This window comes from Mercenaria mercenaria, chromosome 12, assembly GCF_021730395.1.
Source record: "Mercenaria mercenaria strain notata chromosome 12, MADL_Memer_1, whole genome shotgun sequence".
Taxonomy (NCBI): Eukaryota; Metazoa; Mollusca; class Bivalvia; order Venerida; family Veneridae; genus Mercenaria; species Mercenaria mercenaria.
Window position 1 is genome coordinate 28,328,980 of NC_069372.1, and position 20,885 is coordinate 28,349,864.

General features: G+C 34.5%; 1 protein-coding gene across 1 annotated transcript in view; it reads left to right on the forward strand.

Annotated features, from left to right (window-relative positions):
• The window catches only part of LOC123534555 (serine/threonine-protein kinase ULK2-like), a 39,052-nt gene that overhangs the window by 8,839 nt on the left and 9,328 nt on the right, over positions 1 to 20,885 (forward strand). The window contains exons 4-15 of the mRNA XM_045316842.2: positions 2,868 to 2,937; positions 7,917 to 7,967; positions 12,433 to 12,558; positions 13,019 to 13,092; positions 13,235 to 13,395; positions 13,647 to 13,729; positions 14,881 to 14,931; positions 15,374 to 15,504; positions 15,954 to 16,088; positions 18,625 to 18,707; positions 19,085 to 19,340; positions 20,661 to 20,862. Of these exons, the coding sequence (XP_045172777.2) occupies positions 2,868 to 2,937; positions 7,917 to 7,967; positions 12,433 to 12,558; positions 13,019 to 13,092; positions 13,235 to 13,395; positions 13,647 to 13,729; positions 14,881 to 14,931; positions 15,374 to 15,504; positions 15,954 to 16,088; positions 18,625 to 18,707; positions 19,085 to 19,340; positions 20,661 to 20,862 (1,423 nt within the window). The remainder of the gene's footprint in view (positions 1 to 2,867; positions 2,938 to 7,916; positions 7,968 to 12,432; positions 12,559 to 13,018; positions 13,093 to 13,234; positions 13,396 to 13,646; positions 13,730 to 14,880; positions 14,932 to 15,373; positions 15,505 to 15,953; positions 16,089 to 18,624; positions 18,708 to 19,084; positions 19,341 to 20,660; positions 20,863 to 20,885) is intronic.

A 20,885-nucleotide genomic window follows, 5' to 3' on the forward strand; every position in this document is an offset into this window, starting at 1 on the left:
GAGAGATTTCGCCGCCATTTTGCACCCCTGCATACCCAGGGTATCGCCACCGTGTGGGACAACAATTTGAATAGTCAAGAACATTGACTGTCTTATGGACAGCTCTTTCTAGAATGTCTGTGCTACGACCCTTCATAGGTGCACTGGCTAGTTATATAATCAAATTATAACAGTTATTAGGTTCATAAACAGAGCAAAGTGATATTGATATATAACCAGATAATTCTGTTTTGTATGTTCATCTCTGTATCATTCAATGTATACTCAAGTTAGTCCCCATGAAACAATTATTAGTTTATTTACCAAGTTTTGAAATGGTGCTGTTAATAATTTTACCTATATTATGTAACACATTATTAGGGGTGATAATTTCGGCAGCAAAAGCTAGAACAAATTGTACACATATGATAACTGAAATCTTACCAGATGACATTGTGTCATTACCAGTGCTGCATTTTTGTCGAGCCCTCTTGCGGTGAGCTTGATACAGTCGTTTTGGCGGGCCGGTGTATGTCCGTGCGGTCGTCCGTGCGTGGTGGGATTTTGATGTAACTTGGCATGAATGTTCACCATTATGAGACAGAGTGTCCTGCGCAAGAACCAGGTCCCTAGGTATAAGGTCAAGGTCACACTCAGAGGCCAAAGGTTTGGGCGGGCTCGACATTCTGCCCGTGGGCATGCAGAATGTATTCTAGTTATTGAATTGTGTATACTTATCATTGATTCTGTTTAAAGGAACTTTTTTATTGCAGTCAGGTACAGCATTTGATGCAATGAAAAATGGAATTATTCTGTCTCTGAACCTTGTCCTTACTGAATAGAAAGTCTTTGGAAACAGAGGTGAAAACCAATCATGTATTTTTACAAACTCAGGTACCCAATAAGATGTTCATGATGAACAAAGTAATCTTTCTGGCATTTAGTATATATCCAAAGAACATAATTATCTTACACAAACAGATGTTATCTTTCATGCAGAAATCCCAGAGTGCACTTTTGCAGTCATTATGGCCACATTTATTGATGTGTTATTGCAAGCTTTTGATATTCTGCAAAAAAACATACTTTGCCTGTCCATAAAATTTACATCATATGTTATAAATTAATAAAAAAAAATTGTCACAAGTTCAAATGAAGGGATTGTCGCAGTGACTTGGGGTCATTTAGGACAACTGCATAAGCTGTTATTGAAAAATGCACTCAATGATGAAATATTATGTTCCTAAGTTAAACAACAAGAAAATGTTATATAAACAAGTTATCTAAATTATCCACTTTTGTTCTATGACCATTTATGATCAGTAGGATCTAAGGTTCAGTGTTTTGTAAGTTGGAGATTATTTTAATCATGCATTACATTAGTGACCTTGACCCTGTAAGGTGATTGGTTCTCTATATTGGACAGAAATTTACAGAACTTTATTTATATTTATGTGCACTACTTATTGCGCTGTCTCCATTGTTAAGCAGAAGTTGATTCTGCAGACATAGTCAACTCAGTAATGGAGGCATTACCTGTGGTTTGTTTTGCCCGGGCATGCTTTTCTTGTCTATGGATACAACCTGGGATGAACAAAGTATGATCAGATTGCAAAAAAAAATATTTTAATCACAAGCCAAGACATAGTGATATATACATCTCTACAATAATATATTTGCCTGTATGTTAATTTGTTAAATTGTCTTTCGTTAATTTGCAAAAAAGACCATTTTAAGTAAAATTCCATTTGTGTAAACTATATCAACAAAAAATTGTGTTGATGTATCACTGTGTTATGGGATAAAGAATTAAGAAATAATTGCAAGAATGTACATGTAAATGTGTTATGCAAGTCTAAATAGAAAATAGTTTGTGTCCATGAGTGAAATACATGTTGTAGATGACTATCTAAAGTGTCATGTATTGTAGTAAATACCATTGTCCATTATCACATCTCAAAGATTGACCATTACCTAACTGCCAATAGTGAGATTTTAATCTGCTTGTTTAATGCTTGAAATGTAGGCTTATGATTTGTATTGTATTGACCTGCTTAAATACTTATAACATGATAATAGACTGGTAACCTTTCAAAAGGTTTAAAAACTATTAAAGACTGTCTCTGAAATACTCAAAGACCACTGCTATAAAACCTGCTTTAAAAGGTCACTATTGAAGAGTTAAAGTGTTATGTACCTGTGTTGACAGACCACCTTTCAACAAGGATCACTTTTCATTTCCTAAAATTGATGTTTACATATAAACAAGTGGGAACAGTAATTGTAATCTAATATCTGGTCTATACAATGTCATGCAGTTTTCAGTGAAAAATCTAACTTAAAAGTTAACAGTTGTCAGGACATAAGGTGTACCTAAGTTCATTTAAACTTTTAATAATAATATCTTCTTTGTTTGTTTGTTTGCTTTATAGAGATAATTTTCTGCTGTTTGTTTTCTTTGTTTTGGTAACCGACTTTGAATTCTACGTCTTACTTCTACGTCTTATGAATTACATTCTACGTTTTACCACAAAGACATGCCTTTCTATTTATATAAATAGTTTCCCTATGGTTGAACAAGTTCATGATATACAATCTATGTCAATATAAACATTGCTGTATGACCCAGTTTCTAACTAGGCTTTGGTCTGACTTCAGCTGTCTTAGATTAAGGTGAATCTTTTATGTTAACCTACTCTGTGTCAGGACCAGCCCTTTCCTTTACCCAGCCCTTACCCAACAAGGTTTATTACATGCAGGGACTTGCTGTAACTCCTTAGGCAAATTACATCTGACCAGCATGTTTTTAAAATCATAAAAAAAAATTAAAAAATGTAAGACTGTGACTGTTTTTATAAATGATCCTCCATTTTGAATTATATTTTCAGGAAACAACCAACCATGTATATCTGGTTATGGAGTACTGTAATGGTGGGGATCTGGCTGACTATCTTCAAGGTAAGCTCAAGTCTGTAACAGGACTACAAGGAACAATGCAGCACCTGTGAAAACATTGTACCATATAGAATTTTTAACTTTGGACTTGTTGGATAAGTGAGGGTAGGCACAGAGTTTGAATCAATTTTAGTTTGAGTTCTGGATGTGTCATATATGTTGGTGGTTATACCTGTAGTAGGAACACAGAACTTTGTTTCCTCTTTTCTACCTAGGTGCACGTCCATCCTGAAATAATGTCTGGAGAGGCACTTGTTGGCTGTGTTTATGTGATTTAAAACCCAACAAAATAACAGCTTTTTAAGTACAAAATATCTCTATACTTTGAATAAGAGGGGGTGAAGATAAAGACATAATATTATGTTCAGGTGATTTCTTGTAAATGATGCAGTATAAACAAAAAAATGAATAACATTATTTTTATAATTAAAACCTGTACATGTCATTTGTTTACGATCTTAATCATTCTAAATATTTGATGAAATAGAAATTACAAACCATCAATCAGATCAATTAAAAGGTCACAAGTTGACAGTAATTTACCGATCATATATTGATGTGAATTTGACATTATTGACAATGAGCCTGTGCATTTGGACACAACAGGAAATACAAATGTAATATACTATGCCATTTGAAATAAGTGACAGTCTTAATTTGCCTGTTTTTGGTGTAAGCAGAAACCCAGAGTCTATGTCCAGCATGTGGTTGGCTGTTTCTGAGCATATATTTGAAACAGACCTGTGTCAAAGCTTCTTTTTTATCTCCAAAGTCATTATAACTGTGGAAACAAAAAAAGTGAAAATCTCTTCTGTTAGTGCGTATCGGTTCTAAATGATGGCTATAAAAGGAACAGGGAGTCATGCTTATTCCACATTTAATTCGGAACTGCTTTTCAAAGGTTTTCTAATCAATATTTGATAATTAAGGGAAACAGAAAATATTCATCTGCCTGTTATACATTATTAAAACAGCTAGCCAAAGGGCACTAGAAAAATAAATAATGGATGACAGGCTCTTACTTCTATGACAAGGATGTTAGCTATTTATTTCTCTAATTAAAAAAATGTTCATCATACATTTGTTTACTAAATTAAAAATGTAACTATGCACTTTAGATATATATAAATGCAAATCAAATATGCATTCAATAAAATAAAACTGAACGCAGTATTTCATCATGGTATTACTGTTTTAGGACACGATACCATGACTACCATAAACATATTTTTTATGCGTAGATCCAATGCATTCTTTTACTTTTGTTTCTAATACAGTTGTATATTGATCTATTGAGTGTACCACTTAAATGCTCCAATAAGTAACTGGTTTAATCGGTGAATCATGTATTTACGTATGACGACATTGTTGTGAAATTTAACCTTGTATCCAGGTACATGGGTACCGCCTCACCACGGGTTAAAAGGTCTTGAAAGTGAAACTTAAAGTTGATAAGTAAAATTTCCTTCAATTTTAATATCCTTATTTAATCAAAACATACTTTTATTGCACAAGTGCTATGATTTTTAACAAATTAATAGAACATATCTGTAAATTTAAAGTTATGAAACATGGATTATATGTTATAAGAACATAGCAAAGTGATACTGTAAAATCCTCCATTTTTGTAGGGGAGTGATTTTGTGGTTTGATCCACAAAATTAAATCCAAATGAACAACAAAAATTCCCATTCATTGATGAAATTTAGTGCCCAGGAACTGAAATGATTCTAAAGGAAGCTTTTGTATAATAAGAATACAATGATAATCAGGAGGTGCTTGAATGTCTATTAGTTTTTGTCACAATAAATGTCTGTTTAAAGAATTGCATGTTTCTTTAGATGGGTGTGTGCATACTTTTGAGTTATTTATTCCTTGTATTCAGTAGATAATGAAGGAAAGGGCTTCCATTGACAAGTTTAATTGCCACTTGATCATGAAACTATGAGGGCAGACTGTTATGTTTCATACTTACAGGGAAATGAACAGTTGAAAAGCTTACCCTTTTCCAACTTAACTTGTGCAGTTGTTCATATTTTGTGCATATCATTATGATGTGCATGGTTTCACAATTTTACCTGTAATACATAATGTTTTTAGCTGATATATATAGATGTTACATCATACAAACTATTCATAGGCTTGTCAACAACATTTTGGAATATAGGAAAAAATGTGAAAAAGTTAAAACTGTTAAAACACATAAAACACATACCAAGGACTTTTTGCAACTAAACACAATATTCTACATTTTATTGTTAATTAAGTTAGTTGAGTTGGTGCCATGTTTCGGAAACATTTGTCACTTGCCTGGCAGCTGATGCAGCACAAATGTAATTATGTCTGGTAATACAATAGGCCATTATGTCTTGTTGTTCATTCTTCACAATCAAACAATACATGATGTGTTTTGTGTTGATTTCTTGATGTCTGTTAAAATAATAATAAATAAGATTTTGAAATAATGGTAGAATGAGAAATAATTTTAAGGCATTTCACCTATGATTTTTGTTTATTCGAGATTTTTTCTCAGCTCAGATTTTCTGTTTTTAGCTCACCTGAGCACGAAGTGCTCAAGGTGAGCTTTTGTGATCGCCCTGTCCGTTGTCGTCAGTCGTCACCGTCCGTCGTCAACAATTTGACTGCTAACACTCTAGAGGTCACAATTTTGGCCCAATCTTAATAAAACTTGGTCAGAATGTTACCCTCAATAAAATCTTGAACGAGTTCGATATTGGGTCATTTGGGATCAAAAACTAGATCACCAGGTCAAATCAAATGAAAAGCTTGTTAACACTCAAGAGGCCACATTTATGACTGTATCTTCATGAAACTTGGTCAGAATGTTAATCTTGATGATCTTTAGGTCAATTTCGATCTGGGTCGTGTAGGGTCAAAAACTAGGTCACCAGGTCAAATCAAAGGAAAAGCTAGTTAACACTCTAGAGGCCACATTTATAACCATATCTTAATGAAACTTGGTCAGAATGTTAATCTTGATGATCTTTAGGTTAAGATTAAATCTAGGTCAAGTGGGTCAAAAACTAGGTCACCATGTCAAATCAAAGGAAAAGCTTGTTAACACTCTAGAGGCCACATTTACGGCAATATCTCTATGAAACTTGGTCAGAATGTTTATTTTGATGATTTTTAGGCTAAGATCAAATCTGGGTCAAGTGGGGTCAAAAACTAGGTCACCAGGTCAAATAATCAAAGGAAAAACTTGTTAATACTTTAGAGGCTACATTTATGACTGTATCTTCATGAATCTTGGTCAGAAAGTTAAACTTGATGATCTTTAGGTCAGGTTCGAATATGGGTCATGTGGGTTGAAAAACTAGGTCACCAGGTCAAATCAAAGGAAAAGCTAGTTAACACTCTAGAGGCCACATTTATGACCATATCTTAATGAAACTTGGTCAGAATGTTAATCTTGATGATCTTTAGGTCAAGTTCCAATCTGGGTAAGGTGGGGTCAAAAACTAGGTCACCAGGTCAAATCAAAGGAAAAGCTTGTTAACACTCTAGAGGTCACAATTTTGGCCCAATCTTAATGAAACTTGGTCAGAATGTTACCCTCAATGAAATCTTTGATGCCTACCACGTTGGGTCATCTGAGGTCAAAAACTAGGTCACCAGGTCAAATCAAAGGAAAAGCTTGTTAACACTCTAGAGGCCACATTCATGGCAATATCTCTATGAAACTTAATCAGAATGTTTGTCTTGATGGCCTCTAGGCAAAGTTCGAATCTGGATCATGTGGGATCAAAAACTAGGTCACCAGGTCAAAAAATCAAGAAAAAATCTTGTTAACACTCTAGAGGTCACATCTATGAATGTATCTTCATAAATCTTGGTCAGAATGTTAACCTTGATGCTCTTTAGGTCAAGTTCGAATCTGGGTCATGTGGGGTCAAAACTAGGTCACCAGGTCAAATCAAAGGAAAAGATAGTTAACTCTCTAGAGGCCAACATTTATGACCGTATCTTTATGAAACTTGGTCAGAATGTTAATCTTAATGATCTAAAGATCAAGTTCAAGTTCCAATCTGGATCAAGTGGGGTCAAAAACTGGGTCACCAGGTCAGATCAAAGGTAAAGCTTATTTACAATCTAGAGGCCACATTTATGATTTTATCTTCATGAAACTTGTTCAGAATGTTAATCTTTATGATCTTTAGGTCAAGTTTGAATCTTGGTCATGTGGTATCAAAAACTAGGTCACTAGGTCAAATCAAAGGAAAAACTAATTAACGCTCTAAAGGCCACATTTATGACCATATCTTAATGAAACTTGGTCAGAATGTTAATCTTTATGATCTGATCTTTAGGTCAATAGGTCAGGTGAGCGATACAGGGCCTTCAAGACCCTCTTGTTTAATTATACAATTGATTTGCGATAAACAAAAAATACAAAATAATATTGGTAAAATTAAAGAGCAATATATTATGACATATGGCTAGTAACAACTACCAACAGTCTTAACAACACTCATAGATTTTCTTGTATTGCTGTTCAGTAATCCTTAGAAACTTCACCAACTCTGTTTACTTACCAAATTAATCACCAACTCATTTATCATATGGTACTTGTGATTCAGAAATTGAGATATTCTGGCAAAGACTGCAGATAAAATGCCTGTAGAAACCCAGAAGAAAATTGTAATTTTGATGCAGTTATGATGACTCTGATGATTTAGATTTAGATAATGATGATGATGATTTGACTTGACTATATCTATGTTGATGATGATTATTGTTATTATGATGATCATGCTGATGATGATTCCATTATTGAAATGTTTATTGATGAAGAGAAGATTATTTGACTTTTCTTCATCTTATGATGATGGTGATGATGATGATGGAGGTGTTGGTGATAAAGATGATAGTGATTATGATGATAGTGTTTTTTGTTTATCTTTATGATTAATGATGAAGAGATGCTGCTTTTTTACCCAGTGATTGTTGTTCATTTTCAGCTAAAGGTACACTCAGTGAGGACACAATCTCAAACTTTCTCAGACAAATTGGTAAGCATTTCTTCTATCATATGCAGTATGTACTAGTTTTATAAAAGGGACTTAGATATGTGTAAAAAATCTACCCTTCCAATCACTTATCCCAAAATGGTGATAACAAAAATACATTTTGTTTTGGTGACTTCACAAGTTTTTCCTGGGGTTTGAAAACTATGTAAAAATAAAGGCAAGTATTAGTTGGTTGCTATGACTACAAATGTGAAATGTTATGTTGATTTAAAGGTCAATCACATGTAAGTAACATTATATGACATTTTTCATATATTCTGTTAAAGATTTATTATGTAAACAGAAATACCATTACACAGATTTAGATCCCTATTACAAATGTATCTTTTATTATCTTTATGACATTTTGTAATAGCCCCTACCCTCTAGTATGTAAAAGCAGACTATTTCAGTATATTTCTAGTTTACATTAAGTTATGCATTTATAGATATTGGGCTATTTCAACGATAGGAATAAAAAGGAAAGTGTTAAAACAGCTTAGCTATTTCCAAACAGTCTAGATAGGCGAAGGGAGGTAATAATGATTTAACAAACTTGCTTTTGTAATGAATTTCAGCTAAATGTGTAATTGTCAATGCAAATTTTTTAAAAATCTAATACAGTAATTCTTATTTACCTTTAATTTCTTACGCAAAGTATGTTTATTATACGCCTGAAGGGACGTATTATGACGCCAGTGTCCGTCTTTCTGCCCGTCCATTAGCAATTCCGTGTCCGCTCTGTAACTCTTGAAACCCTCGAAGGATTTCGAAGAAACTTGACACAAATGTTCACCATATTGAGACGACATGCAGACTCATGTTTTGGATGGCTCGCTTCAAGGTCAAGGTCACGCTTAGGGGTCAAAGATCATATGTATTTGTTTCATGTCCGCTCTGTAACTCTTGAATGGCTTGAAGGATTTTAAAGAAACTTGGCACAAATATTCACCACATTGAGATGACATGCAGAGCGCATGTTTCAGATGGCTTGCTTCAAGGTCAAGGTCAAAACAATTTTGTGTACGCTCTGTTATTCTTGAACCCCTTAAAGGATTTTGAAGAAACTTGACACAAGTGTTCACCACATCAAGACAACATGCAGAGTGCACGTTTTGGATGGCTTGCTTCAAGGTCCAGGTCACACTTAGGGTTCAAAGGTCATATGTCTGCTGTGTAACTCTAACTGCTTGAAGGATTTTAAGGAAACTTGGCACAAATGTTCACCACGTCAAGATGACGTGCAGAGCACATGTTTCGGATGGCTTGCTTCAAGGTCAAGGTCACACTTAGGGGTCGAAGGTCATACCTTTGGACATATATTGCTCTGCATTGTGGTGCTCTTGTTAAATTTATACTTGTGTATTGGTTGAGGAACCAAGATAGGAAAATCAACTTTTAAAAATACCTCCAGGGGAAATCTAGAATGTAGAAAACACTCATTGAACACAGTGAAGTGTTGAATGATCACTTGTTTAAGTTTCCTTTGAGGAGAAGTGTAAGATATTTTATGGTTTTTTCACCACCAAGCTGTTGTGTCTGCTGACTGAAATGTGATGAATCATTGGCCAAAAAATGACAAGAACTTCCTAATGAGGATAAAATGGAAGTTGCATTGATTTTCAGCAATTTTCTACGTAATCCTTTTACTGAATGACGCACTTGCGGAAAAATGTTCGTTATTCAGTAATACAATAATGGCCACCACATGATTTAGTACTGAGCATTGTGCTACTGAGATATATATTACTGTTAACAACATAAATTCTATATTAACATGAGAATTATTATTGCAAGACATAATTCCCTGTCACAATGCAGCTGATAATGGTAAAATTATTATTGATTATGAACATGATATTTTATACATTAACACACTCTGTTTTTTGTCATGAACATAACTGTTCCTTTTGCTTTTTATTCCCCTGAAGGGAGGCATATTAGTTTTCAACTGTCCGTCCGTTAGTTCGTTCGTTAGTTAGTTAGTTTGTCATAACGTTAACTTTTTGCATGAAGGCACTTTACTCACAAACCACTGCACCCAGGACCTTCAAACTTCACATGCTGATAGTACTTACTGAGTACACGACCCCTACTGACTTTGGGGTCACCAGGTCATAGGTCAAGGTCACCAGGTCAAAGGTCAAGGCGCTGCGGGGGCATTTGTCACCATTAGTGACAGCTCTTGTTATCTGTTCCTTTTAATATATTCGTCTTGGGAACAATAATAGTAAAAGGTAATTATGTCTCCCCCAGGAGACATATTGTTTTTGCCCTGTCCGTCCTTCCGTCCGTCCGTACGTCACACTTCATTTCCGAGCAATAACGGGAGAACCATTTGACATAGAACCTTCAAACTTCATAAGGTTGTAGGGCTGCTGGAGTAGACAACCCCTATTGTTTTTGGGGTCACTCCAAAGGTCAAGGTCACAGGGGCCTGAACATTGAAAACCATTTCCGATCAATAACTAGAGAACCACTTGACCCAGAATGTTGAAACTTCATAGGATGATTGGTCATGAAGAGTAGATGACCCCTATTGATTTTGGGGTCACTCCGTCAAAGGTCAAGGTCACAGGGGCCTGAACATTGAAAACAATTTCTGATCAGTAACTAGAGAACCACTTGACCCAGAATGTTGAAACTTTATAGGATGATTGGTCATGAAGAGTAGATGACCCCTATTGATTTTGGGGTCACTCCATCAAAGGTCAAGGTCACAGGGGCCTGAACATTGAAAACCATTTCCAATCAATAACTATAGAACCACCTGACCCAGAATGTTGAAACTTGATAGGATGATTGGTCATAAAGAGTAGATGACCCTTATTGATTATGGGATCACTCCGTCAAAGGTCAAGGTCACAGGGGCCTGAACATTGAAAACTATTTCTGATCAATAACTAGAGAACCACTTGACCCAGAGTGTTGAAACTTTATAGGATGATTGTACATGCAAAGTAGATGACCCCTATCTATTTTGGGGTCACTCCATTAAAGGTCAAGGTCACAGGGGCCTGAACATTGAAAACCATTTCCGGTCAGTAACTTGAGAACCACTTGACCCAGAATGTTGAAACATGATAGGATGATTGGTCATAAAGAGTAGATGACCCATAATGATTTTGGGGTCACTCTGTGAAAGGTCAAGGTCACAGGGGCCCGAACATTGAAAACCATTTCCGGTCAGTAACTTGAGAACCACTTGACCCAGAATGATGAAACTTCATAGGATGAATAGTCATGCAGAGTAGATGAACCCTAACGATTTTAGGGTCACTCTGTTAAAGGTCAAGGCCACAGGGGCCTGAACATGGAAAACCATTTCCAATCAATAACTTGAGAACCTCTCGACCCAGAATGTTGAAACTTCATAGGATGATTGTTCATGCAGAGTAAATGACCCCTATTGATTTTGGGGTCACTCCGTCAAAGGTCAAGGTCACAGGGGCCTGAACATTGATAACCAGTTCCGATCAATAACTTGAGAACCACTTGACCCAGACTGTTGAAACTTCATAGGATGATTGAACATGCAGAGTAGATGACCCCTATTGATTTTGGGGTCAGTCTATTAAAGTTCAAGGTCACAGTGGCCTGTTCATGTAAAATCATTTTTTGGAAATAACTTGAGAACCACTTGACCTACAATGTTGAAACTTAATAGGATGATTGGACATGCAGAGTAGATGACCCCTATTTATTTTGAGGTCACTTGATCAAAGGTCAAGGTCACAGGAGCCTGAACAGTGACTTGAGAACCACTAGGCCACGAGTGTTGAAATTTAGTGGGATGACTGGACATGCCAAGCAGATGATCCCTATTGCAGCCAACCATCAGTGTCTCTTTGACTTTCGCTTCTGACCCCTATTGACTTCTTGCCTATAGGACTTTGCATTGGGGGGAGACATGCGCTTTTTTACAAAAGCATTTTCTAGTTTTCTTACTGTGTTGGAAGGTTTAAGGTGATGAATATGCTCTATTTGTTCACATAGATATTCCCTTCTAAATAAATATATCTCCATATGTTATGTGACTACAACAAAGCCCAACTGAGAACAGTCCGTATCCCCTCAATCATCTTGCAATAGCTTAGTGTCAACCTCAAAAGGGTATTAATTAGAATGAACATGGTAGTAAAAAATATATAATTATTTTAAATACAGTAAAACACGACTGACTGGAGCAACAGTAAAACACGACTGACTGGAGCATCAGTACCTCTAGCACCAAGGCTCACTGAAGCAATTACAATAGTCCCCGGCCATTTTCCTCATATTTTCTAAATTTGAATTTCTTAAAATCTTCTTGCTCATCTCCTGGCCATTTTTCTCATATTTTCTATTTTGAATTTCTTGAAATCTTGTTGCTCATCTCCTGTACCTCAAGCAATCATTGCTTTACTGAACATATGTTTACTGTGTATTTTAATAAGTTTGAAAAAAAAAACACATTATATATTTTCAGCGGGTGCTATGCGAGCCCTGAATGGCAAAGGTATTGTTCATCGTGATATGAAGCCACAGAATATCTTACTGTGCTTCCCTCCAGGCTCCAAAAACCCTCCAGCCTCACAGATCAATCTGAAAATAGGTAGGTTACATTATTCATTAAGATGATAAGGAGCGAGTTCAGTCAAGACTATAGTTAAATAATACAATAAAGCTTACCTCGAACTTACTCTTGTCTGTGCACGATCTAGTCAGGAAACACAATAGTTCAGCTTACAGGATGTCATTAGTGGGAACCAGACAAAGTGGTGGCAAAAGCAAATTCATGTCGATGTGTAATGTAATTTTGAGCTTCAGTAGGGTTACTTTGAGAATAAAACAAAAATTAATTTCCAATATTACATATGGGAAATACATAATTAATGTTACCCTGAAGTTAAAAAAAAATCAGTTTGTATTTTGCCAGCATGAATCAATGTCTTTATTAGTTGTTTCACATTGTAAATGATTAAAAAGTAAAATTTAATGGTGATTGGAAGAAAAATTTAATGTGAAAATCAACATAAGAAGTATTTATAGTATTTTTATTTTGATTATTTCAGCTGATTTTGGGTTTGCAAGATTCCTGCAGGATGGAGTAATGGCAGCTACATTGTGTGGATCACCCATGTATATGGTATGTACATTTCAAAAAGGATACCAGAAACTTTGTAAACTAGACCTACAATATATTTATCCAGGGGTTCTTGCCTCATACAATTTTCTTTCTCGCCTGAATATAAAAATATATCATTGATGTAATCATGTTTTTTTTGCAGGCCCCAGAGGTGATCATGTCACTCCAGTATGATGCTAAGGCCGACCTGTGGAGTATAGGTACTATAGTGTTCCAGTGTCTCACAGGAAAAGCCCCATTCCAGGCCACAACACCACAGCAACTCAAACAGTTCTATGAGAAAACTCTTGAACTTAGGCCTAAGTAAGTACCTTTGCAGCAGTAATTATTTTTGTTTGCATACTTGAAAGTTTAGGAGTCGTATGTGTTGTTGAATAATTTTAGTTTAGTTTATACAAATTTTTTGTTTTGGCTGAATTGTGATGAAAGTGTCAACTTTATTTGAATCACTCTCGAGTGCACTTCTTAATTTTGATACACATCCTGCCATGTAGGGACTTTCCAAAAAAGTGATATATGTTCAAAGCAATAAAGCATTATTGTTCATGTTTCAGCATTCCCTCAGGAACGTCACCCGAGCTCAAAGATCTGCTGCTGAAACTTCTCAAACGTAATGCAAAGGATAGAATAGAATTTGGTATGCATTATAATTCAGTTATCATTATGTCTCCCACCGCACAGTGGTATGGGAGACATATTGATTTGCTCCTGTCTCTGTGTGTGTGTCTGTCACAAATCTTGTCCACACTCTAAGTTGAACATTTCTCATCTGATCTTCACCAAACTTGAACAATATGTGTTTGCCAATAAGTCCTCGACAAAGTTCGATAACTAGCCAAATCGGCCCAGGCACTTTTAAATTATGGCCCTTAAAACTTGTTTTTGATAATCAAAGCACTGAAAGTCTGATAAGGTAGTTGAGGTCTTGGTGCATGGTGATTAGGTAGTTGTGGGAGACATGCGCTTTTTTCAAAAGCAGCTCTAGTTCATTCTTGAAGTTAGTTCAAGCATGATTGTAACTTTATATATAAATCAACTAAGTTACATGCTCTATGGCATAGCAGTTAAGGTATCAGCATTGGCAGTGGGAGATTGTGAGTTCAGATCTTAGTGGGAGCTGTTTTGATATAGCAGGGTGGTGAGTGGTCAGCTAAGTGTACACTTATTCAATAGTTTGCCAGTCGTCGATCAAAACTAAGTCTGAAGACAAGCCATTCAGTTTAAGATTTATGACATGACATTTATTTTCACAATTTTATTTTTAACTTTTTGACTTATCGGCCCAGTAAACATGTGGTTATATAGCACAAACTATGGACTGGCGATTTATATATAAAAGGGTACCTTGTGTACCCAACTTCTCCTACACTGTCTTTTTTTTTTTTTTTTAGTTATGCATCATTTTCAGACATACCAGTAATACAAATTACCACTAAATCTCTCCATCTTATGTACTCAATTACTCCTACAGTTTCCATCAAATTAAACTGAACTCCTGAATGTCATGTCACACTTTATTTATGAGTTTTCATGGGGCATTTGTCATGTGACATCATTTTGTTTGTTCTGTTTATAATAAGACTTTGCTGAAAATTTAATGAACAGTAACTCTTATTTACAGGGACAGTTACTAAGTTGCAAAATTTCTGCAAAATTAATCAAATTAGATTCAAAAAATATTATGGTGCTTTAATAGGAAATAAAAACTTTTGATTTACAGTATTTGTTTATCTAGGCCATGTATTCATAGTGCAAGAATCAATAATTCCAAATATTTTATCTTTTCAGAGGATTTTTTCATCCATCCATTTGTGCGACCATTGTCACCTGCTGCATCTTGTAAGTATAACTTGAATATATTACAGAAACTCAGGGGTCAAAGGGCCGTATTCAACCCGTAAATTATTCATATTTCAGTATTTGATGGCCCAGATTGTAACATAAAATGCTATGCTTTCAGGCTGTTACGAAGGTTTTTTGGAATTTAAATTGATACTGATGGAGCTTCTTTCAGCCGATCTGATATTGCTTATTGTATACACCTTTCAGTTTCTTAGTATGCACTACTGTTTGTAATTGAGTCACTAGACTAGATAAAAAAATTTGTTTTAAATAATTCTGTTATATATTCTGACTTCATCAGTCTTGGCTCTCAAGTGTTTTGAGAAGACAATACAAAATTTGAATAGCCTCAGGAGTTATCTCCTGTGAACAAAACACAGGGTCTGAACACAAACTGTAGAGTCTCTTGCATTTATTAAAACCTTTATTGTATTTTCAGCATCCCCAGTGCCTGTTCCAGGCAGAAGTCCAAGTTTCTCGTCAGACAGTCCAGCTTCTCTGAAGGCCAATTCTGCATCACCCCTATCAGGCAAAATGGAATATTCTCCTTCCCCGCCCCCTGTACAAAAAGTAAGTACCTCTGGTGCTGTAACAGTGTTCCTCATTTCACATTTGTAATGTCCTAAGAACATTTTCAGGGCTTTTCCTCAGATCAGCAAATGAGAAATTTTTTTTCGTTTGAAAAACAGCTCTATCAAAAAGGATTTTATTCCTTCCAGAATATGTTTGTACTTGTAAACAGGATCGGTCAGCTTGATTGTTAGTTACTTTGAAGACAGAGGTGTTGAGTACCCATGCCAGGCAAGGCTAATGGTCTCAAGCAGAGTTATATAGTGACACTGTGTTGTTCAGACAGTCACTTGTACAAAACAACTTGCTGCTGAAGAAACACCATGTTAACTGTGTTCACTGTGTAACTGTAGCAAGTCTCCTATATTTAAATATACTTAACATATAAACATAGGAAGCCTAGAGTTTTCTTCTCTCAAATTATTAATCACTGTAAATTTGTTTTCCAGTCAAAGAGTCCACTCAAATCTGAAAAGTTGCAGGAACCATCTAGTCATATCACTGGTTCCCCTCGAGAAGTTGCTGGTTTCCTCAAAATAGCCAAAGAAACTGAGACTGGTTCCCGGTGCAGCACTCCCACGGAGGTAACAAAAGTTGAAGCATGATAAATACCAAATATGTTTACTATGTAGTGATTATTGTGCCTATTATAATGCATTGATTTTGTGTAGAGATTATTTTAATCAACAGTGAGCATATTGTGTTAGTTACTGTTTGTAATATTTTCTTATACAGTTTTTTAACTTACGGTAATAAACATGATGGGCACTTTTAAAGATTTTTAGATATTTCTTACAGAAATTTCTCAGAGAAAAGTTTGTGCATGTTTGGAAAATTGATATGCAGTCAGTTTTGGAAAGAAAGCTTATGTGTAGTAAAACGAAGGTAGAACTTTTGAATAACCCGAGTGTTTTGAAAAACTAGTCCTATTGGGAAAGTTTATGAAAACTTATAATATTTGCTAGATTCCCATTATATTATTTTACCTTGTTATTTGGTAGTTTCTGTTCTTTATAGTTTCCACATTTGAACCATATTCCATACATACTTCCTTGAGCAACTTTCATTTAACAATCCTAACATCAAAAATTATTTTTATGAACAACCCTTCCCAAAGTCTCCTTTTTATGTATGCATGCATTGTGAAGATTATGTTTTTGCATGATACCCTTGTAAACTGGTATTCAAATACATCTACAATTTTGATTTTTGTAAGAAGATTTAAGACAGTGAATATTTTCATGAAAATTTGTTTTAATATGGTTTTTAACATGATGTTTTTTTTTGTAGTATTTTCAGAATTTTCTTTTTTTTCTAAAGTTTCTATAATTTTTTTTTATGACAAAAAGAAATTTTAAATACAAATAAGAACAAGCTAAGATTCAATAAGTAATGAAAGAGTATTACAGAATTTACCAGTTATGGAAATACTTGTAGGAAGAATTGTTCTGTACGGATCAATAATATATCTGAACGCTCGAGTCCGTATGATTATTTCATGTTGTGGATGGAATAATGTAACGGACTGATGACTCACTTGTCTGGCTTTTGCAGAATCAGCTTTCCGAATATGTACTGCACGGTTACAGATTGATAATTTGTCACTGTTTTTGAAATTTCTTGGAAAAAACACGTTTTTTGTTGTGAAATGCTTTTTAATGAGGAAAATTGAACTCTGTGTTATGTCACATTTTACAAGTCATGAACTATAGTTTTGTATAAAGCTGAAAAAAAGGAAATTTATATGATTGTTTGATTTTTTTAATGATTGAATTTTTTAACTGATATAAGACAAGAAAATACAATAGGAGTTCTATGTAGAAGTGATATAACTGTCCGAATATTTATTGTGTGGGCATCTGAACTGTATAAAAATGTCATCAAAAATGAATGTTGAAAGTAAAAAAAATATTGACGTGATATCAACCATGGTGTTAAAGTAGAAATATTGGACCCTAATGGATTAGACATGAAGCTGTAGCAGGGATGGGATGTATTTTCCTGGTGTATTGTCCCCAATGTGAATACGATTTAATCAAATGAATATGTAAAGTTTATGTTATGTTAGCTGTTACATAAAATAAATATCAGTATGCTCAATAATTATACTTTTTTTATTCCACACTGTTTTTTGTTGTTATCTCATTCAAGTATGGACATATTTTAATGAAAATTGGACACACTATTTAATGATCAGTTAAGTTAAATACGACATAACAATAACAATTGGACATAAATTCATTGAGTAATATGTGAGAAAATGAGTACAACCTGGTGCTGGCCCCTTTGCGGCAAGTAGTGCCATCTTTGGGATTAAATAATTTTGCGGCCCACATTACACTCTCAAGGACCAGAAGATGCTGTTATATTGGCATGGAATACTATTCTTCAAGTTTGCATTAGTAGATTATCCAATAAATATGGAGCAATGTTCACAGATATTGCATGACTTTAGTAGTTCAATTTTAATCCATATTTTATTATATACATTGTATATGTCAATATTTGGCAGAGATAAAAACAAATAAAAGGCAAGATGTTAGCAATTTTGTTAAGTATATCTTAAATTTTGTTAAGAGAGTTATTATTATTTATGAATAAGACATTGAAATTTGCACAGTCTTAGCTGAAAATACTGTATCATAATGGATATTTACAAAGAATCTGATCTTTATACAGTTACTTGAAATTAGTTATTATCTTATTTTCTGTATAAAATTTTAGAACACTATTGCTTTTAGCACAGAAAAAAAAATGAATAAAAAAATAGGGATGAAAAGTACGTCCAGAAAGATGTCCGTTGTCAATTGTTTATAACTGCTTGTTTGTTGCTTACACAGAAGACAGAATTCTGCATGAGTTTGCGTGTTTGTTTCTCAGTCACCTTATGTCTGCATTAAATTGTGATTTATCCATTTTTCCACTATTGATCCAAGTGTTCTGATGCGTGGGTTTTTTCCTACAGACAACACGTATCGTGCATTTTGTCGTAAATTCACAGAATTTTGAACAGTTTTGGCTGGGCTCCAAACTGCGGAATGCTCACTCAAGAAAAACAGCTAGCAGTTGGGTTTTTGTCTAAAATCAAAAATGAAATTTTACTTTTCTGTTACATGACAGGACTTTGTTATGGTTCCAGAAGGTATAAGTCCAGAACAGTCTGATGTTGAGGACAAGGCAATTAAAATGTCAACAGAAGATGGGTAAATATAAATTTTGTTTTAATATTGATTTTGATAATGGAAATTAACATTTATTTGTTGAGAACAAGACTGTTATTTTTTCTATCATATATTGTCAAATAATAAAGTTTTAATTGACTTAATTTCAAGTGAAGATAGGAAGGTATGTTATTTAATGTTCAAGTAATAACTTATAATAATTAAAGTTCCATAACTGAAAATGTCTTAATTTGTCAAACAATATTTCATTCACTTCATATTCAGTGCAACTTGAAATAAAGTAATTATTTGAAGTTGAAAAAATTTAGAATGGATCTTTTGCTGAAGTTAAAAATGTATCATTTTCCAATATTGAAGATTATTTGATTAGATGTTATTTCTATATTGATAAATTACAGTGTTACAACAGAAAAAGTAAACATTGTTACTGTCACACCAACCTCTGGTGCTGCACTTTATAGGAAAGACTCAAACCCATGTTTCAATGCCAACCGCCCCTCCACACTACAAGTCGCCTCTCCATCTGGTACTCCGCCATCCTCGGAGCCAATCCCTGTCCCGACCCAGGTCGCAGCTTACCAACGAATGCAGAGTAATTCACCGACAAGTCCACAAGTTCAAAACAAGACGTTTGAAAGTGGTTCCTTAAAAAAGGTTTGGTTATAATCTCTTATTTTTAAATCTATATATATATATATAGTCCTTTCCATTGGTCTAGATGTAGTCACATGATCAATGATAAAAAGCCATATTGACTCGAAGGCAGAGCTAAAAACACATATTGTTCTCCAGCTGTGACGTCATCACGGTTTGATGTCAAAACAATGCGACGTTGTACACAATTTACTGCGAAAAATGACCAACGGCTGCAGATATTTGTATTCAGTTTTTATACATATTTAAGTAAGCAGGATTTAATAATAAAACAGTTGTTGCCTTTTAGGTTCGGTCGATATGTGGATTTATCAACCTGATAAATCCACATATCGACCTCAGCAAAGGCAATAACTGTATAATATTAAATTCTGGTAAATGAAAATTAGTAATTCTTTAACAGCCATAATTAGACCTATCAAAAGAAGATAGTGGGTAGATATAAATAGAGAACATTAGTTTATTGCTTATGAATTTAAGATCTATTAGACACGTCAGATCTGAATGCATTAACATTTTTCAGATACACTTCCTTGATTTAAGAGCAGAAAGCTAAAATCTTACTAAAATGCTATGGATGAGTCAGCTTACATTTCTTTTAGTGATTCCGTTAAAAAAATCTTTTGTTAATAATAGATAGATAGATTTATTTCAGCATTAAATATACAATTTACATGGCAAGTATGATATTAATACAACAAACAATAAACAATGTATGAATTAATATAGCCATGCCAATCAACATTATATGTCAAGGATAACACAAAAAGGAGTTAAAATAAACTCTTATTTCCATTGCGGTCCTTGAGATGTAGTGCTGTATGACGGAAGAAGATATCACATGCCAATTGCACATACGTACTGGACGGTCTCATATTCCTGACAAAAACTTGTTTGTAAAAATCTTTGTCTAAAACAAGATGGCAAGTCAGAAAAGAAGACTGGCAAACTTTTATAAAAAAACTTTATAAAGCAAAATTTATTATCCCCCTTGATTTTGCCTTTTATTTCACTTGAAGGTAGGATATAAGACAATAATGTGATACTACATTTTCACTTTCATAGGGATTGTTATAGTATACTATGTTTGTCATATTTCTTATGACATAAAGAATTACCAATGCTAGGCATATACTTTACAGTTGTGTTTGTATAAAAACAGTATATTGTTCCCTCAAAAATAAACTCATATTTTATATTTGAATAGGAGGGTGTAGAGAATGTTTGGAATTAATCTCCTTTCCCATGACTTAATAAAGTCCATTTGATTTTATATCATAAGGGATTTTTTTTTCTCAGTAGTTATTATTTCTTTTACAGGTAGTAGAGAGAAAGGAGTCTGGTTTGTCTAGACATGGATCAGACACAAAAGTGAATGTCAGTGAAATTTCCCCACCAGTTCAGTTCAGTATAGGTACACCACCGGGTAATACGTGTACCCCTGGATCATGGAGGCGGGGCAGTATATCAAACTCACCGAATAAGTACGGTACAACACCTCCATCACCACTGAAAAAATCAGGTAAAGGTTGAAAAATGATGTAA